Here is a 25,743-nt window from a genome sequence, read left to right on the forward strand (position 1 = left end):
ACCCTGCGCTCGACAGGACCCCGGCTCCGGCCCGCCCCACGCTCCTTGCGGGTCCACGGTGCCCGGGCAGACCTGGGGCGCAAGGCCCAGCCTTCCCCAAGGACTGCGTGCTCCGACCCGGTGGGCAGGCGGGGGCCAAGGGGCGGGGACGCGTCCAGAGCTGGGGTGCCCGAGAGGCGGCGGGCGCTCAGTGGCACCCCCGGGCCTGCAGGTGGCGCTGCGGCGAAGGCGCGGGCCGCAGCCGGAAGGAGGAGCCGCTCGTGGGGCCGCGCCTGCCCGTCTTCCGCGTCTGTCCGTCCGTCCGCCTACCGGAGTCCACGCCATGGTACCCGGCTCGGTCTTACCCCGGCTGCTCGGCGCAAGTAAGGCGCCCGGGACCCGGGGTGGGGGGCGCGGCAGGGACCCTCTTGCGGGCCGGGCGGCGGGAGGAAGGGAAGGAGGGAGGCGGGCGGGGGGCGCGCGCCACGAGTTTGCTGTCGCCGCAGGTGTCCGGCGCTGGCCGCTCCAGCTGCACCTCGTCCAGACGGCGACCCCGGGCCCGGTGGGACCGAGCGGCAGGACGCTGGGGAGCGCCGTGGCCTCCGCGGCCCGGGAGCCCGAGCGCAGCAGCGGTAACGCCAGCCCTGCGGTCCTGGGGGTTTGAAATTGTCCCGCTGCTAGGGGTCCCGGGCGCTCTGGGTCTCCATGGGGCCCCTGGAGGATGCGGGACTGGGGAGAGCGAAGGGCGGCCTTCCGCCCCTGGCAGCCCACGTGCTGGGCCGCACGAGCTTGCAGCCCTCCGAGCAGCCCCACCGCCGAGTAGGGCCGAGCCCCCCCCCTCCACGAACCGCGGCCGGGGAGCTCCTGCGGGCGGCTGGCGGGACCACGGGGACCTCAGACACCACCCGGCGCCCCTTCTCTCCGAGTGAAGACTCGGCCACGTTTACCCAGGAGCGAAGCTGGGGTCAGATCTCGGCCTCCGCCCCGAGCCTCCAGAAAAGGCCCCTGGGGACCCTCAGCATCTGCTCTCCCACAGACCCCAGGCTTGGGAGCCGGGATCCAGACCCTGCATCCTCTCCCTCTCCCCGCCCCAGATCTGAACGAGAGGATCCTGAGCGAGCCCCTCAAGCACTTAGACTTCTTCAATGTCAAGGAATTGTTTTCTGTAAGAAGTCTCTTCGATGCCCGGGTGCACCTGGGACACAAAGCTGGCTGTCGGCACAGGTAGGTGACGCCCCTGGCGAGTGTAGGGGTGCCTGGGGGGCTCGGGACCCTTGCCTTGGGGTCCAGGGCTCCTTTTTCAGTTTGTTTGTTTTGTTTTGTTTTTTGGGTACGCGGGCCTCTCACTGTTGCGGCCTCTCCCATTGCGGAGCACAGGCTCCGGACGCGCAGGCCCAGCGGCCATGGCTCACGGGCCCAGCCGCTCCGCGGCATGTGGGATCTTCCCGGACCGGGGCACGAACCCGTGTCCCTTGCATCGGCAGGCGGACTCTCAACCACTGCGCCACCAGGGAAGCCCTCAGTTTGTTTTAAGAGCGTCTAGCTCCCTTTTCTTCCAGATGGGATCATTGAGCCCCAAGGAGGGGCAGCTGTTTATTCTCAGGCCCCGTTTGCTCCTCCCGACCCCCAGACCCCGCGGACCTTGCTGTGGGGCTCCTGGTCGTCGGTGGGGCCAGGCCCGCTGCTGCTGGTTCCCTGACAGACAGGCCATCCGGGAGGGCAGTGCTGGCAAGGCCGTCGGCATCTCGCGGAGGTGTCTCCAAGGGCACGCAGAGGAGTGATGACTGGCCCAGTCTTTTCACGTGGCGATTTTGACGGCTGGGTTGGGCGTGTATTGGAGGAGCAGTTAGGCCAGGGAGGGAGGCGGTTGTAGATGTTCAGGGGAAAGGTGATGGGCCCAGCTGCGCCGGCAGAGCCGGAGCAGTGGTTGGATGTGGGGTGATTGGGGCAGAGCTGGAGGTCCAGCTGAGCAGAGCCCAGAGCAGGTGTCGACATCCTTCACATCAGGAACTTGGGTCCTATGAGGGTGACCCTTCAGCCACCCCAGTGGGGATGTCACGCAGGCACTAGGGAGAAGCAGCCTGGGCCGGGGGCCACCACATCAGGACCTTTTGAGAACATGTGGAGTGGGGGATGGAGGAGAGAGGAAGTCCCAGGTGGGAGCCCTGGGCAACCAGTGCCTCAGAGTCTGGGAAGAGGGGGTGGGGCCGGGGCATGGGAGGAGGGACGCCACTGTAGGTGCTGCGGAGAAGTCACCTGAGGTGAGGGCACGTGGGGCCTCGGGAAGGCTCTTTGGAGAGGAAGAGAGAGTCCCGGCGGGGGTGAGCAGAAGAGTGAATGGGGCGGGGGCTGCAAGAGGACGGTCTCGCAGCCCCGGCTCTTGGCCCAGGCCAGCGGGTCTGTGCCCTCAGGGTTCCCTCCGAGGCCTGGCTGCCTCCTGCTCCGGCATGTCACGCTTGCAGCCTGGGGCACCCCCTGCCTTTCTGGTCCCCCAGCCCCCCCAGGGGGTGGGGCTCAGCTGTAAAGCCTCAAAGGTGATGATAATGACAAGGATGGGAGCCAGACAAGCAGCACCGGGTGGGACGCTGTCCGGACGTCACGTTTAAGTGTCCAGATGTCCGTGTGGGTCCACTCTGTTAGGCACCCCGCGCGGCCAGGTGGAGGTTCAGAGGGGTAAACCGCTTGCCCGAGACATGGAGTGGCCTGCAGCCCAGCCTGCCCTGCTCGCCCACCCTCACCCTCCCACTGCCCGCGGCTGTCACTCCTGGGACAGCGTCCCCGCTGCCGTCATCATGGTGAGGGCTGCAGACTGTACCAGCCCTGGGCTTGCCGTGCCCCCCGTGCAGGGGCCCAGGGCTGGGGGAGCGCATGAGAAAGGGCGGGTGGAGGTGGCCACGTGGGGCTGGTTCACACTGGCCTTGGTGGGTGTCCGGCAGGTTCATGGAGCCGTATATCTTCGGGAGCCGCTTGGACCAGGACATCATTGACCTGGAACAGACGGCGACGCACCTGCAGCTGGCCTTGAATTTCACGGCCCATGTGGCCTATCGCGAGGGCATCATCCTGTTTGTGAGCCGCAGTCGGCAGTTCTCACACCTGATCGAGAACGTGGCCCGGGACTGCGGGGAATACGCCCATACCCGCTACTTCAAGGGCGGCCTGCTGACCAACGCGCCCCTCCTCCTGGGCCCCAGCGTCCGCCTGCCAGACCTCATCATCTTTCTGCACACGCTCAACAACGTCTTTGAGCCCCACATAGCCGTGAGGGACGCGGCCAAGATGAACATCCCCACTGTGGGCATCGTGGACACCAACTGCAACCCATCCCTCATCACGTACCCCGTCCCGGGCAATGACGACTCGCCCCCGGCCGTCCAGCTCTTCTGCAGGCTCTTCCAGACCACCATCAACCGGGCCAAAGAGAAGCGCAAGCAGGTCGAGGCCCTGTACCGACTGCAGGGCCAGGAGGGCGCCAAGGGCCGCGGTGCAGCCGACCCTCCTTCCCCGGGAGTGCAGGCCAAGCTGGGCTTGGGTCATTCCCCTTGACCTGCCCGCTCTTCTCCCGAGTGAAACAGCAGCCGAGTCTGTTCTGAAGCTGGGACCCAACCCCCTGTACCCACACCCACCCCCGGCATGGTTCTTAGCACCTTCCCAGTTATTCCAGGCTTTGGGTCCCTGCTGCTAGGAACGCTTCACAGCAGCTGCCCGCCCAGGGCTCCACTTCAGACCCGAGGACCCAGCAGGCTCACTGGGCAAGTGGCCTGCCTGGAAAGGACCCGTCGGAAAACATCCCGTCCCTGGAGTCCGAAGTCCTTGCTTCTACCTCAAGATGAGTCCCTTGTATGTTAGGAAGGTTCTCACCAGGTTGACTTTTCTCAACCAGAATACCCCTAGGTTGGGCTGCTTCCCTGCTGCCTGGCTTCAGGGGCTGTTTTATAACGTGAGGTTGCAGGGTGAGCCACTAAGAAGATTCCATCCGGGTTGGGACAGGCTGGGCAAAGCAGACAGCGTGATTTCAACAGGAATAAAGCTTAGATTTGGGCGGAATGGGGACCTGGACCGTTGGTTCTGCAGCGTGGTCTGTGTGCTCTGTTTTCATCGGCACCCACGGGGCCCCTGGAGCACACGAGACACGTTCCTGCCCCCTGGGTCCTCGAGCTTCAGGGAGACAGGCAGGCATGTGCACGTGGGTTTGGATGGGACGGCACCGGCTGCCCCTCAACACCGTCTTCGGTGTTGAGGCTCGAGGCCCTCGTGTCCTGCCCATGCCCTGAACAGGCATCCTCCCCAGGTGGTCGGGTAAGATGGGACCCTGTTCACAGGGACTTTTGGATGCCCCCTCATTCGTGGGACCTTCCTTGGCAACACTTGTGTTCCTGGGATGAGGTGTGGCCCCTGCTTGCCAGGACCCCACCCCGTGCCTCCTGGTGTACGTGACCACCCCAGGACCCTGTCTGCCCTCAAGGGTCCAGGCAGCAGGGTCTGGTGGGGTCAGAACAGGATGGCCTCGTGTGGATGGATGCATCGTGCCAGTCCATGTCCTACAGTAGCACATGGGGGCAGGAAGACTGGTCCCACAGGCCCGCTCAGCATCTTTCGGGGGGGGCATGCGAGGTGGAGGTCCCTGATGTTTTCTGGAAGGGTTCACAGTTTGGAAGGGGCAAGGAGCTGAATGCCAGTTTGAAACCAACTGACAGGCATTGGTTTAGTTTGCAAACATGAAGTATGGGCATGCAAATTCACAGGCAGGTAAATTGAGGGGTCCCCCCAAGACTTTCCCCCCACAAGACACCTCCCTCGGTGTGCGTGGGTGAGATTTCCCGAACTCCTCTGGAGATGGCCGGGCCTGTCGCTCGGCGCTCCAGGGAGGCCGGAGTGGGCAGCCAAGACCCTCGAGATCAGCACAGTGTGAGAAGGCTCAATGGCTGTGGACGGGAGCTCTGGAATGTGAGCTGGGCCTCCCCAAGGCGGAGGGTCCACACCGCCCTTCAAAAGCGGGCCGTCTGGGGAGGGCAACACGGGCAGGGCAACGAGGGACACGCGAGGAGGCCCTGTTCTCTCGCCCTTGACTCGGGCTGGGTGGAGGGGAGCAGCCCTGGAGGGCAGGCACCCCCGAGCACCCCTACCCCACCCCATTCCCCAGGGTGGCCTGCCTGGCCCTGGCCATCCTCTGTCCCCTGAGGATCCCCCTGGAACCTGCACCAGACACAGGCCGGTGAAGACCAGCAGGGGCAATGAGAGTGCGTTTCGGTTCCTGGCTGTGCTGCCGGTCCTGGGGATGCTGGGAGCGGGGTGGACAGGGGTGGCCGCACTGAGCAGGTGACTCGGCGGATGAGGGGACACAGACGAGCTGGGCGGTTTCAGGTACACGAGGACCTGAAGGGAGGCACAGGCTGACGGAGCCCAGAGCCCGGATGGGCCAGCCCGGGGGGGCACTTCCAGAAGGGCTCAGGTAAAAGGAGGGGGGGCAGAGCACGGGCTTTCACCCTAGTCGGGGGTCAGCCAGCCCCAACAGACATCACAGCAGGCACAGTAGATATGACAGCCTCACGGCCTCCTCTAGATACAGATGCATCCTCCCTGCAGGAGGGGACCTCCAAGTTTGCCAACCTGGAGATAAACACCGAGAGGCCAGAAGCCCCGGAGGCCTGGAGAGCAAGGGCCTGAGCCCTCCCCTCCTGCTGCCGCGGTGACGACTTGCCCATTAGCCCTGACCTTTCCTGGGGTCTGGCAGGGTCGTTCCCTGAGTGGTTGGCGTCCCAGGGGCCTGGAAGAGCCGGGTTCAGGGGGGGATTTGGGGCCAGGGTGGCTGAGGGCAGGTGCATCACACCACCAACTCGGGCCAGAACAGGCTCGCGGTGAGTGTAGGCGTGCAGGGGTCTCTAGAATCGGGCCTGCAGGTGGCTGGGGCCAGATGCCACCTGGGGCCACTGCCCAGGGTCCAGCCCAGGACTTTGCCTCCAGTGGCCAGTCCCAACCCAAGGAGCTGGGCTCCTCCCTTCACCCACCAGTGCTCCCAGGCCTGGCCCTGGCCACGTGCAAAGCCAATTCTTTCTATACCGTTGCATCTCAACATACGAGCCTGAATATTCTCACACTGTTTTTGACCTGTCCCTCCCTTGTCCAAAAATCAGCCCGTGTATGAAAATGAGTCAGCCCTGAACCTGTATGAGACCTGCAAGGTGCGGACCGTGAAGGCAGGCACGCTGGAGAAGCTGGTGGAGCACCTGGTGCCCGCCTTCCAGGGCAGCGACCTCTCCTATGTCACCATCTTCCTGTGTACCTACCGAGCCTTCACCACCACCCAGCGGGTCCTGGACCTGCTGTTCCAAAGGTGAGCGCCCTGCCCACCCACTGGCTGTGTGTCTTGGGAATGTCGCTTTACCTCTCTGAGCCTCAGTTTGCTCACGTGAAGGCCGGGCTGCCAGGACAGTCGGATAAGCATGGACAGTGCGACCCCGCGCCCAGCCCTGTGGAAAGGGCTGCTGAGGGCTGGGGCGGTTTTAATTAAGGTTTTCCTCTGCCCCATGGAGAAGCTCTCTGCTTCCAGCCCCTGGGCAGAACAGTTTTCCCATTTGGAGAGGAGGTTCCAGATTCTGTCTCAGGGGTCCTTCCTGGGAGTAGCCAGGGCAGGGCTGGCTGGGGGCCGGCTGAGGGCCCAGGCCCACTCAGGTGTCTGCAAGGTGCTGGTTGGGCTCATTCGTTCAGCAAATACATACGAAGCGCCTACTGTGTGCAGGCACTTTTCTAGGCACTTGGCTTTATTCAGTGAACGGTGCAGACAAAAATCCCCGCCCTCCCGGGCTTCCATCCTAGCCGGAGGGTCAGCCAGTAACACTAGACGTCATAGCAGGTACGGTAGATGTGACGCCCTCACGGCCTCCTCTAGATACGGGTGCATCCTCCCTTATTCCAGCGAGGATGGCGGACCTCAGGACCAACTGAAAAAGTGAGTAGACTTTGGGTCTGATGGGAGGGGCTGGGCAGAACCCTGGCTGCCACTCATCTTGTGATTCCCGCTGGAGGGCTGAGGTCTGGCTGCAGGAGGAAAGGAGTCAGAGAGTTGTGGCTGGGGTCCCATGTCCCCAGGGAGCAGAGGGGAGGCTGGGGGCTCAGAGCCGGCCCCTGAGAGCTCCCATCCCCTCAGATCCGGGGCCCACGACAGGAGGTGTGGGGGGCAAGCTGCTGACACGTCAGCCTCGCAGCCCAGTGTGAGTGCTCAGCTGGGGCTCACGGGAGCGCAGTCAGGGTCAGGGGGCCGGCTACGTCCCCACCACCAAGAATGGCGTCCCTGGGAGGACGAGACCCGCACTCCGGCGCACAGACCAAGGCAGCCATCGGTGCGCGAGCTTCCGGTTCAGGTGCGCGAGGCCCGTGAAGGCCGGACAGGGGCGCACTCTGCTTGTCGCCTCCTCCCTCCCCTGTTTATGCAGCGCCTACTGTGTGCGGCCAGGCCAGCGCGATGGACAGAGCGGGCGCGGCCCTCCCCGCCCTCCTGCAGTTTCCTTCCCAGTGGAGAGGGCCCGGGGGGCTGGGGGCAGACAGGAGAGAGTCAGGCTCCCCCGAGGAAGGGAGAAGTGGTCACCAGGGACGGAGGGCCCCTTCCTACCAGGCCTGCCGACCAGGCCTGCCCCCGCCTGGCAGCCCAGTGCGGTGGGGCAGGGGCGGGCCCAGAAGCCCAGCCCCCACGGGGGAGCCAGGGGAGGGCCGCGTGGAAGGAAAGGCCAGGCCCCTGACTGCTGCCCACCCGCACGCCTGCCCCCAGTGCCGTCTCCTCCATCCTGGGCACCTGGCTGGACCAGTACTCCGAGGACTTCTGTCAGCCCCCAGACTTCCCGTGCCTCAAGCAGCTGGTGGCCTACGTGCAGCTCAACATGCCCGGCTCCGACCTGGAGCGCCGTGCCCACCTTCTCCTGGCCCAGCTGGAGCGCACAGAGCTCACCAAGGCAGAGCCGGAGGGTGAGGAGCGGGGTTGGTGCTGGACACGCAGGAGCCCCCGGGGCTGCCTCGGACCGCCCACGTGGGGACCGCTGGGGGGGAGACGTCCTGTCTCAGATCCTGGCTGGAGCCTCTGTAAAAGGCCGCGGGCTGTTTCCTTTGCTTGCAAAGGCACGTGTGTGGGGCAGGCACGTGGATCTCCTCCTGCACCTTCACTGCCATCTCAGGATCTAGAACTGGCTCCAGCACCAGCCCCTGTGCAATCTGAAGACCTAGATCCAGCTGCAGAAGCAGCAACAGAACTAAAGCCAGATCCAGAGCTGGAGGCGTTTCCATCAGTGGCTGGAGGGACACCTTGAGCGGCGGCACCAGAGTGGGAGCCAACATCACAATCAGTTGCATCAGCACCTCTGCCTCCAGGGCCCGCGGCTGCACCTGCTCCGGAGGAGACCCAGAGCCGGCTCGGCACCCACTACCCCTGTGGGGAGAACGAGCTCCTGACCCACTTCTACCCGCTCCCCCCACCCCCGAACTTCCCTTCCCCTCCCCTGTTACTGTTTCTGATTTGGTTTTTAATTTTATGTTTTCATTTCACATTATTTGTGGTGTCTTTTACGTCTTCATATAACCAAGTTTAATTTTTTAAATTTGAAATTGTGCATTTCAGGAGCATCGAGTATATTCACAGTTCTGTGCAACCTTCCCCAGGGTCTCGGGCAGACTGTTTCACTCCCCAGAAGGAATCCCTGAGCCAAAGCGCTCATTCCCCATTCCTCTCTCCCCCAGCCCCCGACAACCTGTAATCTGCTTTCTGTCTCTGTGTCTTTACCTGTTCTAGATGTTTCCTATAAATGGAATTATACAAGGTGGCTTTCTGTGTAGGCCACATATTTTAAGAGGGGAGTAGTTAATTTTTGTTTTCTTTTTTTACTTCAAAATAGCATTTTTATTATATGAAAGGGAAATGCCAGATGGATTAAAGATGGGATGTACAAATTGAAGTCTTTTTTGTAAATAGGTGTGCAGTCTCAGGGTAGAGACCCCTGTTCTGAGTCTGGCCCCAGAGCCAGAAGCCAGAAGGAAAACGCCTGGCTCTTCCCATGGCCAAACAGAAACAAGAAACATGTAGAAAGCTGGGGAGACAAACCACAAACTGGAGCAGCCCTCCTCACACCCCAGGGCCAGAGAGAGGTTTGACGCCCCTGTGGTCCCCCAGATCTTGAAAGTCAATGTTTTAAAAAGGGACAGAGAACACACATGTGCAGCTCCAACAAGAGGCCGCACACGTGGTCGGTACAGGTCAGAGACGCTCGACCTCCCAGTGAGGACACGCAGATGTAAGCGCCGTGGAGACGGCGCTGTCAACACCACACCGACAGGTTTCTAGTCTGGTGGCGACCAGCCCTGGGGACAGTGTGAGGAAGCAGAGGCCCAGCCGGTCCTCTAGAGGGAAGCGTGGAAGGACACTCCTGTCTGGGAGAACAGTGCGCAGGACCCCAGAGCTCCACGGGTGCAACCCTTTACCTGCAGAGCTAATCCCAGGAGTTTACCCGCAGGAATTCTCGCATGGTGTGTGTGCCCATGTGCACGTGTGTGCGTGTGCAGTCGTGGGTGTCAGGTGGGGAGGACTCTGGGCACGTGTGCCCTTCTGGAACCTGGTTCCCCCGGGCGGGTGCTGATCAGTCCATCGTCTTCCTCCTCCGCATTTTCTGGGGCCCCGAATCAGAATTTTCGAAAAGCCCCTGCTATGGGACGTGGGCCATTTGCCATTTTTCACTCTCAGAATCATGCTGAAGGGAACATCTGTGTCCATAAATCTCTATTCAGGGCAGAATCCATGAGGTGGATTTTCTGGGTCAAAACATATACAGTTTTTAAGGTATTGGCCACAGTTTCCAACAGAGCGGTCTCTGCCCACTTGGAGCCTCGCTTGGGAAAGCGGGGCCTCAGAGGACCCGAGGGCCGGGACCTCAGGGAGGGAGGAGGAGGAGGCCCTGGGAGTGACCTGCCCAGAAGGGACTGTCCCGCCCTCAGCCCCGCCCCCAGCCCCGCCCAGTCCTAGAGCGGGTACAGAGCTGGCTCTAGTTCAAAGGTGGCTCTGCTCCTAGGACTGGCACTGGAGCTTATGCAAGAGCTGATGCTGGACTTGGCTCTAGCTCTGGGGAAGGCGCTGGAGGCGGATCTACCTCCAGAGACGGTCTAGACCTGGTTCTGCCGTTGGACAGCGCTCTCGCGCTGTCTCTCACACTGGCTGGAGCCGGTGCTACAGCTATTGCGGTCGCTGGCTCCGGCTCTGGCTCCGGCTCTGGCTCTGGCGCGGCCACTGAAGCTGACTCCTGGGTGGGTACTGGTTTGGCTTGAGCTGTGGATCAGGTACCCCCGGAGCTAAGGTTACAGCAGGTGCCGGAAGCAGCCGTGGATTTTGCTGTGGATAGGACGCGGGAGCTGTCCCTGGTGCTGGAGCTCTCGCTGACTTTGCGGCTGACTCCAGCTCCGGTCTGGTGCTGGCTCTGCTTCTGGTGCCTCTAGCTGTACAGCGGTCCTGGCTCTAGCTCTGCGGCTGGCGCTAAAACTGGCGGTGGAGCTGGCTGTAGCTCTGGACTGGTTCCACCTCTGGAACTGGTGTCAGGGAAGATTCTGGCGCCAGAGCAGGCACAGAAGCTGGCCTAGGAGCTGCTGACAGAGCTGCCTCTGCCTCTGACATGGCATCGTGCTGGTGCCAGAGCACGATTTAGCTCTGACGTTGGCGCTGGAGCTGTGGCTCTTTCTCCTGAGCTGGCACTGGCTCTAAGTCTGCTACGGGCACCCAAGCCAGCTCTTGCTCTGGAGCTGCTGCAGGAGCTGACTCTCATGGGGGCTCTGGCTCTGGAGTTGGTCCTAGAACTGTGGCTGGAGCAGGCTCTAGGTCTGAACTTGGTGCTGACTCTCTCTCTGGAGCTGGTGCCAGGAATGGCTGTAACTCTGGGGCTGATGCTAGAGCTGGCGCTGGAGCGACCTCTTCCTTGGCACCTAGCACTGGCTCTAAACTGGCTTTGAGCTGGTTCTCACTCTATCACTGGGGCTGGCACGGGAGTCAGTGATAGAGCTGTCTCTATCTTCCAGAGGTAGAGCTGACATGACGGCTGGTGTTCAAGCCAGCTCCAGCTCATGGGATAACAGCAGCCCCGCCCAGGAGCAGCAATGGAGCTGAGGCTGGAGCTGCCTCTATCTCAGGAGTTGATGCCAGTGTTGGAGCCTGAGTTGACTGTCGCCATGGCGTTGGCTCGAACTCTGGTGCTGGAGCTGACTCTGGCTCTGCAGCCAGCTCTGGCTCTAGTTCTGGAGAGCCAGAACTGTTAGTGGTAATAGAACTGGCTCCGGCAATGGATCAGTGCTGAAGCGGGTGCTGGAACTGACACCGAGCCTGGAGCTTTGGCTGGAGCTGGCTCCAGATATCACTCGCGCTCTTGAGCTGGTGCTTGGAGCTGGCTCTCGCCCTGGAACTGTGGAGCTCTCTCTAGCTCGGGAGCTAATGCTCGAGCTAGCTCTGGTGCTGACACTAGCTCTAGAGAGAGCTCTACCTCTAGAGCTGCCTGTAGCTCTAGCTGTGTTGCCAGAGGTGCTGGGGTAGACTCGAGTTCACTTCCTGTTGTTATCTGTCACTCTGGGCTTTGTGTTGGGTCTGATCCAAACTCTAGAGCTGCTGCTGGAGCTGGCAAATTGGTTGATGACAGAGCTGCTTCCATCCCTGCAGCTGGTGAGACAGCCAGTGCCAAAGGTGGTTCCAGCCCTGGAGCTGGTGCTGGAGCCAGTTGCAGAGCTCACTGGAGTTTGAGGGCTTTTCCATGAGCCAATGATGGAACTAGTTCTCTCACTGGACTTGACTCTAGATCTAGTGATGGAGCCGGCTCTCATTCTGCACCTGGCACTGGCTCTAAATCTGGAGGTGGCCCTGGAGCCAGCTCCAGCTCTGGAACGCTGCAGGAGCTGGTGATTGGAGCTGGCTCTGGCTCTGGAACCGGTGCTACCTCTAGCTGTCGGGCTGGTACCAGAAACGCCTTTAACACCAGGTCTGGCACTAGCACTGGTACAAGATCTGGCGCTGACAGTGGTGCCAGCTTGGGAGTTGGCAGTCGAGCTGGCACTGGTGCTGCAAGAGGACAAAAAGTTCACCAACCTCGTGACTGTAGACTGCGCGCACACACTTGTGCACGCATCAAATACATTTCTTTTCTTCCCTTCCTTTATCTTCTTACCATATAGCATAACATAAACCATAAGATACACAAATAACTGTTACCCTCACATCACAGGGTTTAAGTTACAGGTCGTCAAGGAGAAAAGTCAGCGTCACCCCAGCACTCTGCATGCCCTGGGGACAGTGCCCGCGTGTCTCATCAGGAGGGAGAACGACTCTCTTACTGTCTTCACTTAGAGACTCAACATGGCTACAGCAGAGCTGTGGGTAGGTACCAAGTCAAAAGAAGGTGGGCCGTGACGGTTGGTCTCACGTGTCAACCTGCCCAGGCCGTAGCGTGCAGTCATCCGATCAAACTGGTGATTTAGTCCACACGTGTTGTGAAGCTACTTATAGGTGTGGCTGACTTGCCTTTAAGTAAAGAACACTCAAAGGGTGGGTCTCATCACGTGAAGGCCTTACAAGCCTTCAAAAAAACCGAGGTTTCCTGAAAAAGAAAGTCTGGCTCAAGACACAGCAGCTAAGGATAGCTTCAAGACGGCAGAGGAGTAAGACATGGAGATCACCTTCCGCCCCACAAATACATCAAAACTACATCTGTAGGAGTGGAACAACTCCTACAGAACACCTACTGAACGCTGGCAGAAGACCTCAGACCTCCCAAAAGGCAAGAAACTCCCCACGTACCTGGGTAGAGCAAAAGCAAAAACAGAGACAAAAGAATAGGGACGGGGCCTGCCCCTCTGGGAGGCAGCTGTGAAGGAGGAAAGGTTTCCACACACTGGGAAGCCCCTTCACTGGCGGAGATGGCGGTGGTGGGGGGGAAGCCTCGGAGCCACGGAGTAGAGCACAGCAACAGAGGGCAGAGCGGAGAGATTCCCACACAGAGGATCGGTGCCGACCGGCACTCACCAGCCCAGAGAGGCTTGTCTGCTCACCCGCTGGGGCGGGCGGGGCTGGGAGCTGAGGCTCGGGCTTCGGAGGTCAGACCCCAGGGAGAGGACTGGGGTTGGCTGCGTGAACACAGCCTGAAGGGGGCTAGTGCACCACGGCTAGCCGGGAGGGAGTCCGGGGAAAAGTCTGGAGCTGCCGAAGAGGCAAGAGACCACTGTTTTGGGGTGCGCAAGGAGAAGGGATTCAGAGCACCTCCTAAACGAGATCCAGTGACGGGCGCGAGCCGCAGCTATCAGCGCGGACCCCGGAGACGGGCATGAAACGCTAAGGCTGCTGCTGCCGCCACCAAGAAGCCTGTGTGCGAGCACAGGTCACTCTCCACACCCCCCTCCCGGGAGCCTGTGCGGCCCGCCACTGCCAGGGTCCCGTGATGCAGGGACAACTTCCCCGAGAGGGCACACAGCGCACCTCAGGCTGGTGCAACGTCATGCTGGCCTCTGCCGCCGCAGGCTCGCCCCGCATTCCGTTCCCCTCCCTCACCCCAGCCTGAGTGAGCCAGAGCCCCCGAATCAGCTGCTCCTTTAACCCCCGTCCTGTCTGAGCGAAGAACAGATGCCCTCAGGCGACCTACACACAGAGGCGGGGCCATATCCAAAGCTGAACCCCAGGGCTGTGCGAACAAAGAAGAGAAAGGGAAATCTCCCCATGCAGCCGCAGGAGCAGCGGATTAAAGCTCCACAGACAACTTGATGTACCTGCATCTGTGGAACACCTGAATAGACAATGAATCACCCCAAAATTGAGGCCGTGGACTTTGGGAGCAACTGTAGACTTGGGGTTTGCTTTCTGCATCGAATTTGTTTCTGGTTTTATGTTTATCTTAGTTTAGTATTTAGAGCTTCTTATCATTGGTACATTTGTTTATGGATTTGGTTGCTCTCTTCCCTTTTTAAAAATATATACGTACTTTTTCCTTTTTCTCCTTTTGTGAGTGTGCATGTGTATGCTACTTTGTGTGATTGTCTGTATAGCTTTGCCTTTACCATTTGTCCTAGGGTTCTGTCTGTCCATTTTTTGTTTGTTGTTTGTTTATTTAGTATAGTTTTTAGTGCTTGTTATCATTGGTGGATTTGTTTTTTGGTTTGGTTGCTCTCTCTTTTTTTATTACTTTTTATTTTGTATTTTTAATAATTTTTAAATTTTTTATTCTAATAACTTTATTTTATTTATTTTTCTTTCTATCTTTCTTTCTTCTTTTTTCTCCCTTTTCTTCTGAGCCGGGTGGCTGATAGAGTCTTGGTGCTCCAGCCAGGTGTCAGGCCTGAGCCTCTGAGGTAGGAGAGCTGAGTTCAGGACATTGGTCCACCAGAGACCTCCCGGCTCCACGTAATATCAAATGGCAAAAGCTCTCCCAGAGATCTCCCTCTCAATGCTAAGGCCCAGCTCCACTCAACGACCAGCAAGCTACATTGCTGGACACCCTATGCCAAACAACTAGCAAGACAGGAATACAACCCCACCCATTAGCAGAGAGGCTACCTAAAATCATAATAAGTTCACGGACACCCAAAAACATATGACTGGATGCAGTCCTGCCCACCAGAAAGACAAGATCCAGCCTCATCCACCAGAACACAGGCACCAGTCCCCTCTACCAGGAAGCCTACACAAACCCCTGAACCAACCTTACCCACTGGGGGCAGACACCAAAAACAACGGGAACTACGAACCTGCAGCCTGCAAAAAGGAGACCCTAAACACAGTAAGTTAAGCAAAATGAGAAGACAGACAAATACACAGCAGATGAAGGAGCAAGATAAAAACCCACCAGACCAAACAAATGAAGAGGAAATAGGCAGTCTACCTGAAAAAGAATTCAGAATAATGATAGTAAAGATGATCCAAGATCTTGGAAATAGAACGGAGAAAATACAAGAAATGTTTAACAAGGACCTAGAAGAACTAAAGAGCAAACAAACAATGATGAACAACACAATAAATGTAATGAAAAATTCTCTAGAAGGAATCAATAGCAGAACTGAGGCAGAAGAATGGATAAGTGACCTGGAAGATAAAATAGTGGAAATAACTACTGCAGAGCAGAATAAAGGAAAAAGAATGAAAAGAATTGAGGACAGTCTCAGAGACCTCTGGGACAACATTAAACGCACCAACATTCGAATTATAGGGGTCCCAGAAGAAGAAGAGAAAAAGAAAGCGACTGAGAAAATATTTGAAGAGATTATAGTTGAAAACTTCCCAAATATGGGAAAGGAAATGGTCAATCAAGTCCGGCAAGCACAGAGAGTCCCATACAGGATAAATTCAAGGAGAAACATGCCAAGACATATATTAATCAAACTACCAAAAATTATATGCAAAGAAAAAATATTAAAAGCAACAAAAAACATACAAGGGAATCCCCATAAGGTTAACAGCTGATCTTTCAGCAGAAACTCTGCAAGCCAGAAGGGAGTGACAGGACATATTTAAAGTGATGAAAGAGAAAAACCTACAACCAAGATTACTCTGCCCAGCAAGGATCTCATTCAGATCTGATGGAGAAATTAAAACCTTTACAGACGAGCAAAAGCTAAGAGAATTCAGCACCACCAAAGGAGCTTTACAACAAATCCTAAAGGAACATCTCTAGGCAGCAAACACAGGAGAAGGAAAAGACCTACAATAACAAACCCAAAACAATTAAGAAAATGGTAATAGGAACATACATATCAATAACTACCTTAAATGTAAATGGATTAAATGCTCCAAGCAAAAGACATAGACTGGCTGAGTGGATATGAAAACAGGACCCGTATATATGCTGTCTACAAGAGACCCACTTCAGACCTAGGGACACATACAGACTGAAAGTGAGGTGATGGAAAAAGATGTTCCATGCAAATGGAAATCAAAAGAAAGCTACAGTAGCAATTCTCATATCAGACAAAATAGACTTTAAACAAAGACTATTATAAGAGACAAAGAAGGACACTACATAATGATCAAGGGATCAATCCAAGAAGAAGATATAACAATTGTAAATATTTATGCACCCAACATAGGAGCACCTCAATACTTAAGGCAAATGTTAACAGCCATAAAAGGAAAAATCGACAGTAACACAATCATAGTAGGGGACTTTAACACCCCACTTTCACCAATGGACAGATCATCCAAAATGAAAATAAATAAGGAAACACAAGCTTTAAATGATACATTAAACATGATGGACTTAATTGATATTTATAGGACATTCCATCCAAAAACAACAAAATACACCTTCTTCTCTAGTGCTCATGGAACATTCTCCAGGATAGATCATGTCTTGGGTCACAAATCAAGCCTTGGTAAATTTAAGAAAATTGAAATCGTATCAAGTATCTTTTCTGACCACAACGCTATGAGACTATATATCAATTACAGGAAAAAATCTGTAAAAAATACAAACACATGGAGGCTAAACAATACACTACTAAATAACCAAGAGATCACTGAAGAAATCAAAGAGGAAATCAAAAAATACCTAGAAACAAATGACAATAAAAACACGATGACCTAAAACCTATAGGATGCAGCAAAAGCAGGTCTAAGAAGGAAGTTTATAGCAATACAATCCTACCTCAAGCAACAAGAAACCTCTCAAATAAACAACCTAACCTTACACCTAAAGCAATTAGAGAAAGAAAAACAAAAAAACCCCAAAGTTAGCAGAAGGAAAGAAATCATAAAGATCAGATCAGAAATAAATGAAAAAGAAATGAAGGAAAAATAGCTAAGATCAATAAAACTAAAAGCTGGTTCTTTGAGAAGATAAACAAAATTGATAAACCACTAGCCAGATTCATCATGAAGAAAAGGGAGAAGACTCAAATCAATAGAAATGGAAATGAAAAAGGAGAAGTAACAACTGACACTGCAGAAATACAAAGGATCATGAGAGATTACTACAAGCAACTATATGCCAATAAAATGGACAACCTGGAAGAAATGGACAAATTCTTAGAAAAGCACAACCTCCCGAGACTGAACCAGAAAGAAATAGAAAATATAAACAGACCAATCACAAGCACTGAAATTGAAACTGTGATTAAAAATCTTCCAACAAACAAAAGTCCAGGACCAGATGGATTCACAGGTGAACTATCAAACATTTAGAGGAGAGCTAACACCTATCCTTCTCAAACTCTTCCAAATATAGCAGAGAGAGGAACACTCTCAAACTCATTCTACGAGGCCACCGTCACCCAAAACCAGACAAAGATGTCACAAAAAAAGAAAACTACAGACCGATATCACTGATGAACATAAATGCAAAAATCCTCAACAAAATACTAGCAAACAGAATACAACAGCACATTGAAAGGGTCATATACCATGATCAAGTGGGGCTTATCCCAGGAATTCAAGGATTCTTCAATATACACAACTCAATGTGATACACCATATTAACAAACTGAAGGAGACAAGCCATATGATCATCTCAATAGATGCAGAAAAAGCTTTCGACAAAATTCAACACCCATTTATGATAAAAACTCTCCAGAAAGTAGGCATAGAGGGAACTTACCTCAATATAATAAAGGCCATATTTGACAAAACCACAATCAACATTGTTCTCAATGATGAAAACCTGAAACCATTTCAGGATCAGGAACTAAGACAGGAACAAGACAAGGTTGCCCACTCTCACCACTATTATTCAACATAGTTTTGGAAGTTTTAGCCACAGCAATCAGAGAAGAAAAGGAAATAAAAGGAATCCAAATCGGAAAAGAAGAAGTAAAACTGTCACTGTTTGCAGATGACATGACACTATACATAGAGAATCCCAAAGATGCTACCAGAAAACTATTAGAGCTAATCAATGAACTTGGTAAAGTACCAGGATATAAAATTAATGCACAGAAATCTCTTGCATTCCTATACACTAATGATGAAAAATCTGAAAGAGAAATTAAGGACACATTCCCATTTACCGTTGCAACAAAAAGAATAAAATACTTAGGAATAAACCTACCTAAGGAGACAAAAAGACCTGTATGCAGAAAACTATAAGATACTGATGAAAGAAATTAAAGATGATACGAACAGATGGAGAGATATACCATGTTCTTAGATCGGAAGAATCAACATTGTGAAAATGACTATACTACCCAAAGCAACCTACAAATTCAATGCAATACCTATCAAACCACCAATGCCTTTTTTCACAGAACTAGAATAAAAAATTTCACAATTTGTATGGAAACACAAAAGACCCTGAATAGCCAAAGCAATCTTGAGAAAGAAAAACGGAGCTGGAGGAATCAGGCTCCTGGACTTCAGACTATACTACAAAGCTACCGTCATCAAGACAGTATGGTACTGGCACAAAAACAGAAATATAGATCAATGGAACAGGATAGAAAGCCCAGAGGTAAACCCACACATATATGGCCACCTTATCTTTGATAAAGGAGGCAAAAATATACAACGGAGAAAAGACAGCCTCTTCAATAAATGGTACTGGGAAAACTGGACAGCTACATGTAAAAGAATGAAATTAGAACACTCCCTTACACCATACACAAAAATAGACTCAAAATGGATTAAAGACCTAAATGTAAGGTCAGACACCATCAAACTCTTAGAGGAAAACATAGGCAGAATACTCTATGACATACATCACAGCAAGATCCTTTTTGACCCACCTCCTATAGTAATGGAAATAAAAACAAAAATAAACAAATGGGACCTAATGAAACTTAAAAGCTTTTGCACAGCAAAGGAAACCATAAACAAGACGAAAACACAACCCTCAGAATGGGAGAAAATATTTGCAAATGAAGCAACAGACAAAGGATTAATCTCCAAAATATACAGGCAGCTCATGCAGCTCAATATCAAAAAAACAAACAACCCAATCCAAAAATGGGCAGAAGACCTAAATAGACGTTTCTCCAAAGAAGATATACAGATTGCCAACAAACACATGAAAGGATGCTCAACATCACTAATCATTAGAGAAATACAAATCAAACCTGCAGTGAGGTATCACCTCACACCAGTCAGAATGGCCATCATCAAAAAATCTACAAACAATAAATGCTGGAGAGGGTGTGGAGAAAAGGGAACCCTCTTGCACTGTTGGTGGGAATGTAAATTGATGCAGCCACTATGGAGAACAGTATGGAGGTTCCTTAAAAAAATAAAAATAGAACTACCACATGACCCAGCAATCCCATTACTGGGCATATACCCTGAGAAAACCATAAATCAAAAAGGGTCATGTACCACAATGTTCATTGCAGATCTATTTACAATAGCCTGGACATGGAAGCAACCTAAGTGTCCATCATCAGATGAATGGATAAAGAAGATGTGGCACATATATACAATGGAATATTACTCAGCCATAAAAAGAAACGAAATTGAACTATTTGTAGTGAGGTGGATGGACCTAGAGACTGTCATACAGAGTGAAGTAAGTCAGAAAGAGAAAAACAAATACCGTACACTAACACGTATATATGGAATCTAAAAAAAAAAAAAAATGGTTTTAAAGAACCTAGGGACAGAACAGGAATAAAGATGCAGACGTAGAGAATGGACTTGAGGACACGGGGAGAGGGAACGGTAAGCTGGGACAAAGTGAGAGAGTGGCATGGACATATATACACTATCAAATGTAAAACAGATAGCTAGTGGGAAGCAGCCACATAGCACAGGGAGATCAGCTCGGTGCTTTGTGACCACCTAGAGGGGTGGGATAGGGAAGATGGGAGGGAGACGCAAGAGGGAAGAGATATGGGGACATATGTATATGTATAGCTGATTCACTTTGTTATACAGCAGAAACTAACACACCACTGTAAAGCAATTATACTCCAATAAAGATGTTAAAAATAAACAAATTAATTAATTAAATTAAATTAAATTAAATACTCTACAGGGGGGAAAAAAAAAAAGAAGACACAGCATCTAGAAGCCCGCTGGAGTGTCCAGTCCTGCAGGCTTTGGACATGCCAGCCCCCTTGCTCACATGAGCCCACATGTTAAAATCAATTCTCTCTGTATATACACACAACATATACACATGTGCGTGTGTGTCTACACGCACATGTGTATAAGTCGTGTGTGTGTGTGTGTACCCGGGTGTATCCTGGTGGAGGGCCCTGACTTGCCTCTGTCCTTCCTGCTTCCCCTTTACAACCACTGTTACCTGAGGCCTTAGACTCAGTGCCCGGTGGTATGCAAGGCTGGTGTTTCCTTCTGAGCTCTGCCAGCGCTGCCCGGGGTTCCGAGAAAAGCCTGGCTGACACTGTCCTGGCTAAAGACACACAGAAGATCCCCAGAGCCCTCTTACCTGTAACAATCCAGAATGTGGTCAGAGAGCTTACACTCATGAGGCTGGCCAACAACACGGTCAGCGTGCAGACTCCTGGAACAGAGAGGCGGACATATAAGGCCTCAGAAAAAATAAACTAAAAACAGGATTTTCTGAATGCGGAATTCCACAACAGGAAGGTCTGCACAGAATACGTTATCATCCCTTCAATACATGTCTTGGGGAAGTCAAGTCTGTTGCCTATTCATTGTTACCTTTTAGCGCACAACTTAATACATGCTATTTCGTGCACAATCCTCTCCTCTGATGCTAAATATTTTCACTCTACGGTCTGCAAAGAGAAGAGGCAATCGTGGCGTATGCAAGAAAGAGGGAGCCACCACCCCTGGAAATCATCTTTAATATTTGAATTTCTAGCTGTCATTTGTTTGGGGTGTCCAATAGTCTGGTCCACCCCCAGTTACACAGCAGCCAGGGCAAGGATAACAGGATGAAGACGGCTACGCTAATCATTTAACCATCTTGCAGTGAGTGTTTAATATCTGGATTCTGATTTGCTTCCAGGGAGGTTGTGTGTGTTTGGCGAGGGAGAAACACAGAGGAAGAGGGGGAGGCAGATGATTTCATGGCTTAAAAGCTGCTGTACAAGCTTTTCCCACTAAGTGCAGAAAAACATTGGACAAAACCCAACATCCTTTCATGAGAAAAACACTCAAGAAACTAGAAACAGAAGGGCACTTCCTGAGCCTGATATAGGGCATCTGGGAACAATCCACAGCTCACGTCACACTTAGTGGGGAAAGACTGAAGCCTCCCCCGAGATCAGGAACAAGATGCGCAGTGACCAGTCTTGCCAGCTCAGTGCCACATTTCACTGGAGGTCCATCAGGCAAGAAAACGAAATAAAAGGCATCTAGACTGAAGGGGATGAAGTAAAACTATCTCCATTTGCAAATTACATGACCACGTATATAGGAAGTCACAGAGAATACGGGGGGAAACTATTAGAACTAATAAACAAGTTCAGCAAGGTTGCAGGATACAAGATAAATACCACAAAAATCAGTTGTATGGGAATGTCAATTGGTGCAGCCACAATGGAAAACAGTATGGAAGTTCCTCAAAAAATTAAAAATAGAACTACTACGATGTGATCCTGCCATCCCACTTCTGGGTATTTACCCAAAGGAAATGAAACAAAAAGATGCATGCACCCCAATGTTCATTGCAGCACTATTTACAGTAGCCAAGATAAGGAAGCGGCCTGAGCATCTATTGATGGATGCATGGACAGAGAAGATGTGGTGTGTATATAACGGAATATTATTTACCCATAAAAGAAGGAAATCCTGTCATTTGCAATAATATGGATGGACCTTGAAGGTATTACGCTAAGTGAAACAAGTCAGACAGAGAAAGACAAATACCATATGCTCTCATTTATACGTGGAATCTTAAAGAAAAAAAATAGGGGCTCATAGATACAGAGAACGGATTGGTAGTTACCAGAGGTAGGGAGTAAATGGGGGCAAAATGAATGAATAGGGTCAAAACGTACAAACTCCCAGTTATAAAATAAAGAAGTCCTGGGGATGTAGTGTGCAGAATGGTGACTAGAGTTAAGAATACTGTGTTGAATATTTGAACGTTGCTAGGAGAGTGGTTCTTGAAGGTCCTCATCAGAAGGACAAAATCTGTGCGACTATGTGAGGTGGTGAATGTTAACTAGACTTACTGTGGTGACCATTGGGCAATATATACAAATATCAAACCATTATCTTATACACCTGAAACTAATATACTCTTATATGTCAATTTAAAAATCGATTGTATTTCTAACACTAACGCCGAAGAAGCTGACAATGAACGTAAGGAAACAAGTTAATTGACGATAGCATCCAAAAGAATAAAATACGCAGAAATAAATTTAGGATCAAAAATGTAAGACTTAGGGGCTTCCCTGGTGGCGCAGTGGTTGAGAGTCTGCCTGCGAAGCAGGGGACACGGGTTCGTGCCCCGGTCTGGGAGGATCCCACGTGCCGCGGAGCGGCTGGGCCCGTGAGCCACGGCCGCTGAGCCTGCGCGTCCGGAGCCTGTGCTCCGCGACGGGAGAGGCCACAGCAGTGAGAGGCCCGCATACCGCAAAAAAAAAAAAAAAAGATGGCAATACTTCCCAAATGGAACTATGGATTCATTTGGAAATGCAAGGGATCCAGAATCGCCAAAACAATACGGAAAGAGCAGAGCAAAAGCGGAGGACGGATACTTCCTGATTTCAAAACTCGTTACAAAGCTACAGTAATGAAGACAGTGTGGTCCTGGCATAAAGATAGACATAACAAATCAATGGAATAGAATTGAGAGTCCATAAACAAGCCTTCGCATCTGTAGTCAATTGATTTTTGATGAGCAACCAGACAATTCACTGGGGAAAGAATAAATTTTTTCAATAAATGGTATTGGGACAACTGGATATTCACACGCAAAGGAAGAAGTTGGACTCTTCCTCACAGCCCTCACGGTGGATGAGGGCTTGCCCAAGAGCTGCAAGGAGGCTGCTGGGGCCAGGCTGCTAGATGACCCTAGAGCCTGCCTGGCTCAGAGCAGCTGGCTGGGTGAGGTCACTGCCTGGTGAGACCCTGGGACGAAGGTTCAGTCATCCTCCAGCTGCATCTGTACAAGAACCTCTGATCATCTGTACAAGAACCTCTGACCTGGGGACTACAGTTCCCCCTTGTTCTAAGTGGGAAACTGAGATGCCAAGATCCCTCCTGGCCTGTAAGTAGCAGCCCTGGGGTTAAAGCCAGATCCCTCTGGTCCAAAGGCACAAGGCTTCCCCTCCCCTGCATCCCCTTTCCCTTAATGGGCTCTGCCTCCTCTTGGGAAATGGAGCCCTGAGCAGGGATGTCAGAGGCCCTCCCCCACACAGACAGGCTGTGGCCTGTTCCCTGGCCTATCCCCATCTGGAACACACTTCACCACTTCACATCTGAAACAGTGTATACACACACATACACACACACACACACACTCAGAGGCCATGAAACACTGACTCATCCTGGGAGGGCTACCCTCCGATGTTTTCGATTTTACTTAAAAGTCCCAGCTATCGGGCTTCCCTGGTGGCGCAGTGGTTGAGAGTCCGCCTGCCGATGCAGGGGACACGGGTTCGTGCCTTGGTCCGGGAAGATCCCACATGACGCGGAGCGGCCGGAGCCTGTGCTGCGCGGCGGGAGGGGCCGCGGCAGTGAGAGGCCCGCGTACCGCAAAAAAACCCAAAAAAACAAAAAAAAGTCCCAGCTATCCCACTAACTCGGGCATAGCCCACTAAGCAGTGGTGAGGGCAGTGGGGACCTCTGTCTGAGTGTTCCCACTGCCAGGACACCAGATTCCCCGTGCCAGCCCCTGGGGGTGTCCCCTGCTGGGCTCTCAGAGACAGGCACAGATGACCATCGATGCATATGAGCAATTTATACATGTCTCTAGCTGTTTCCTCTGGTTTCTAGAAGTAGATAAACTTAGTTGAAGGGGAGGGTATCAGGGTCCTATTGCCGAGTCACCCTCCAAGAGGAGAGTCCAGGGACCTTTTAACTTCCTTCATCTCTTCACCCAGCTCCTCCCAGACCAGCCCTGATGCTGTCCTTATGCTGAATTTGTCCTCTCCTGAGGGGAGGGGGGACAGGGAAAACAGGGAATGCTGGTTTGGCCAGGGGCTGGGTGTTGCCTGTTGACAGAATACTGGTGTGTCTGCCAGGACCCCAGGGCTGGGTCTGCCCCTGCGCACAGCATGTGGGATCTTAGTTCCCAGACCAGGGATTGAACCCATGCCCCCTGCAGTGGAAGCGCAGAGTCTTAACCACTGGACCACCAGGGAAGTCCCTGGCTCACCTCTTTATTACCAGGGAGGGACCAGTGTCCGGAAGGTACACCAGAGAACTTTGTAAAAACACAAACTGAATGAGAAAAACCAATCAGTTGGTCCCAGACCAGGTCCCAGGGAACCAGGTGTTTGCAGCTAAAAATGGAAGCACGACCTTTCAGCCAGCAGTCACAAGCTCCCCGGGCCTGTGCCTGGCCCCTGCAGACTCTGGGGAAAAAAACCCTGCCTTACAGGAACCTGAGGTCCTCAAGGGAAATCCCAAGGACACAGGCAATGACACCCACAAAGGACCTGGGAGGCTGTGCCCATGCACCAGGCAGATCTGCATTTGCAACTTTAAGCTGCATCATTGTGACCTTGAACAAAGCTATAACCTCTCTGAGCCTTGATTGTTGTTTTGTCTCCCATGCTGCTTCTCTGCACAGATCTTCCTCGACTTACAGTGGGGTTACATCCTGATAAACCCATCCTAAGGTGAGAACATACTGAACACCATAGCTTAGCCTAACCTACCTTAAACTTGCTCAGAAGACGTACGTTAGCTGGTAGTTTATATTATAATAGAGCTGAACATCTCATGTAATTTACTGAATACTATACTGAAAGTGAAAAACAGAATGGCTGTCAGGGTACAGAATGGTCAAAAGTGTATCCTTGTTGAGCCTGGTGATGGAGTGGCTGACAGAGTTGCCACCACGCTGCCCAGCATCACGAGAATATCTCACCGCATAATCCGTAGCCAGCCGGGGAAAGATCAAAATTTACAATCCGAATCGCGGTTTCTACTGAATGCCTATAGCTTTCGCCTCATCCTAATTGTATCGGGTTTCTCCCCGGCCCTGTTACCGTTCCCTTATTTACCATGAGGGGGCCTTCCTTTTTGTCCCTCTGAATGCCCCCTCCGTCGCCACGCCTCTACCACCACCCTCTGCGCTTGGCCTACACTTGGAGACATATAAGACGGTCCCCCTGGGGCTCCTGGAGTCCCTAGGATGAACCAGGGTCAATACAACTCGGACAGGCCTTGGTAAGAAAGTATGGCCAACTCCCTTCACAGAAGAGGAAAAACAGAGGCTCCGAGGGATTCCGGGAGCCGCTCACGGTCTCCAGGCCGGCGTGCCAGCCTCAGGGGCCCTGAGCAAAAGAGTGATGATCCTAACCCGGAAAGTAAGTACGACGTCCAGCTGGTTTCCCATCCGGTGATTGCTTCGAGGCTCTTCTAGAAACAATAAAGTTTTTCCCTCAAATCGTTTCCCTGATTTCTCAAGCCCGCACCCCAGCCCGGAGTTCCCTGACCCGCGCTCCTCGCCTGGAAGGTGGGTCGCCTGCGTCGGAGGCCACGGCCCAGGTAGCCAGCAGAGGTTAAAAGTCCTGGGACCCCGGCGCTCGTGGACCCCTGGGGACTGGGGGCGGCAGCTGGTGGGCGGGGCGGGGCGGGCGGGTGAGTAGGAGGAGCAGCGGTCGATGGGCGGGGCACGCAGGGGGGTAGGTGGGGCTGAGGCCGGTGGGCGGGGCGCGCGGCTCCTTTCCCCTCCCCCGAACCCC

The 25,743-nt window shown here is 53.0% G+C and overlaps 2 protein-coding genes and 1 long non-coding RNA gene across 6 annotated transcripts; 2 read left to right on the forward strand and 1 right to left on the reverse strand.

Moving 5' to 3' along the window:
- Window positions 1-252: 252 nt before the first annotated feature.
- Window positions 253-3,664, forward strand: MRPS2 (mitochondrial ribosomal protein S2). The gene is made up of 4 exons (XM_030838441.2): window positions 253-362; window positions 486-611; window positions 1,074-1,203; window positions 2,916-3,664. The coding sequence occupies exons 1-4, from the start codon at window positions 323-325 to the stop codon at window positions 3,523-3,525; spliced, it is 906 nt and encodes a 301-aa protein (XP_030694301.1). The 5' UTR covers window positions 253-322; the 3' UTR covers window positions 3,526-3,664.
- Window positions 3,613-8,949, forward strand: LOC132597440 (ral guanine nucleotide dissociation stimulator-like). 4 transcript variants are annotated; one of them, XM_070045668.1, is made up of 5 exons: window positions 3,613-3,819; window positions 6,114-6,313; window positions 6,830-6,928; window positions 7,745-7,938; window positions 8,089-8,949. In XM_070045668.1, the coding sequence occupies exons 1-5, from the start codon at window positions 3,613-3,615 to the stop codon at window positions 8,274-8,276; spliced, it is 888 nt and encodes a 295-aa protein (XP_069901769.1). In that variant the 3' UTR covers window positions 8,277-8,949. The 4 variants fall into 4 exon arrangements, with proteins under 4 accessions (XP_069901769.1, XP_069901767.1, XP_060156226.2 ...); XM_070045666.1 differs by having other exon boundaries at window positions 7,745-8,949; XM_060300243.2 differs by having other exon boundaries at window positions 6,869-6,928; window positions 7,745-8,949.
- Window positions 8,465-25,479, reverse strand: LOC138842721 (uncharacterized). The gene is made up of 3 exons (XR_011377516.1): window positions 25,359-25,479; window positions 20,337-20,411; window positions 8,465-12,046 (listed from the first exon to the last, which is right to left on the reverse strand). It is a non-coding gene; the product is annotated as an uncharacterized lncRNA (long non-coding RNA).
- Between the last annotated feature and the right edge of the window lie 264 nt (window positions 25,480-25,743).

The sequence above is a fragment of the Globicephala melas genome, chromosome 6 (genome assembly GCF_963455315.2).
Source record: "Globicephala melas chromosome 6, mGloMel1.2, whole genome shotgun sequence".
NCBI classification, from domain to species: Eukaryota; Metazoa; Chordata; class Mammalia; order Artiodactyla; family Delphinidae; genus Globicephala; species Globicephala melas.

Excerpts from the sequence above, each read along its gene's own strand:
- MRPS2 (XM_030838441.2), top strand. The coding sequence starts at position 323 with ATGGTACCCGGCTCGGTCTTACCCCGGCTGCTCGGCGCAA. Across the intron at positions 612-1,073 it reads GGAGCCCGAGCGCAGCAGCG|ATCTGAACGAGAGGATCCTG; the intron begins GTAACGCCAGCC and ends TCCCCGCCCCAG. Across the intron at positions 1,204-2,915 it reads AAAGCTGGCTGTCGGCACAG|GTTCATGGAGCCGTATATCT; the intron begins GTAGGTGACGCC and ends GGTGTCCGGCAG.
- LOC132597440 (XM_070045666.1), top strand. The coding sequence starts at position 3,613 with ATGGTTCTTAGCACCTTCCCAGTTATTCCAGGCTTTGGGTCCCTGCTG. Across the intron at positions 3,820-6,113 it reads TACCTCAAGATGAGTCCCTT|CCCGTGTATGAAAATGAGTC; the intron begins GTATGTTAGGAA and ends TCCAAAAATCAG. Across the intron at positions 6,314-6,829 it reads CTGGACCTGCTGTTCCAAAG|CAGGTACGGTAGATGTGACG; the intron begins GTGAGCGCCCTG and ends TAGACGTCATAG.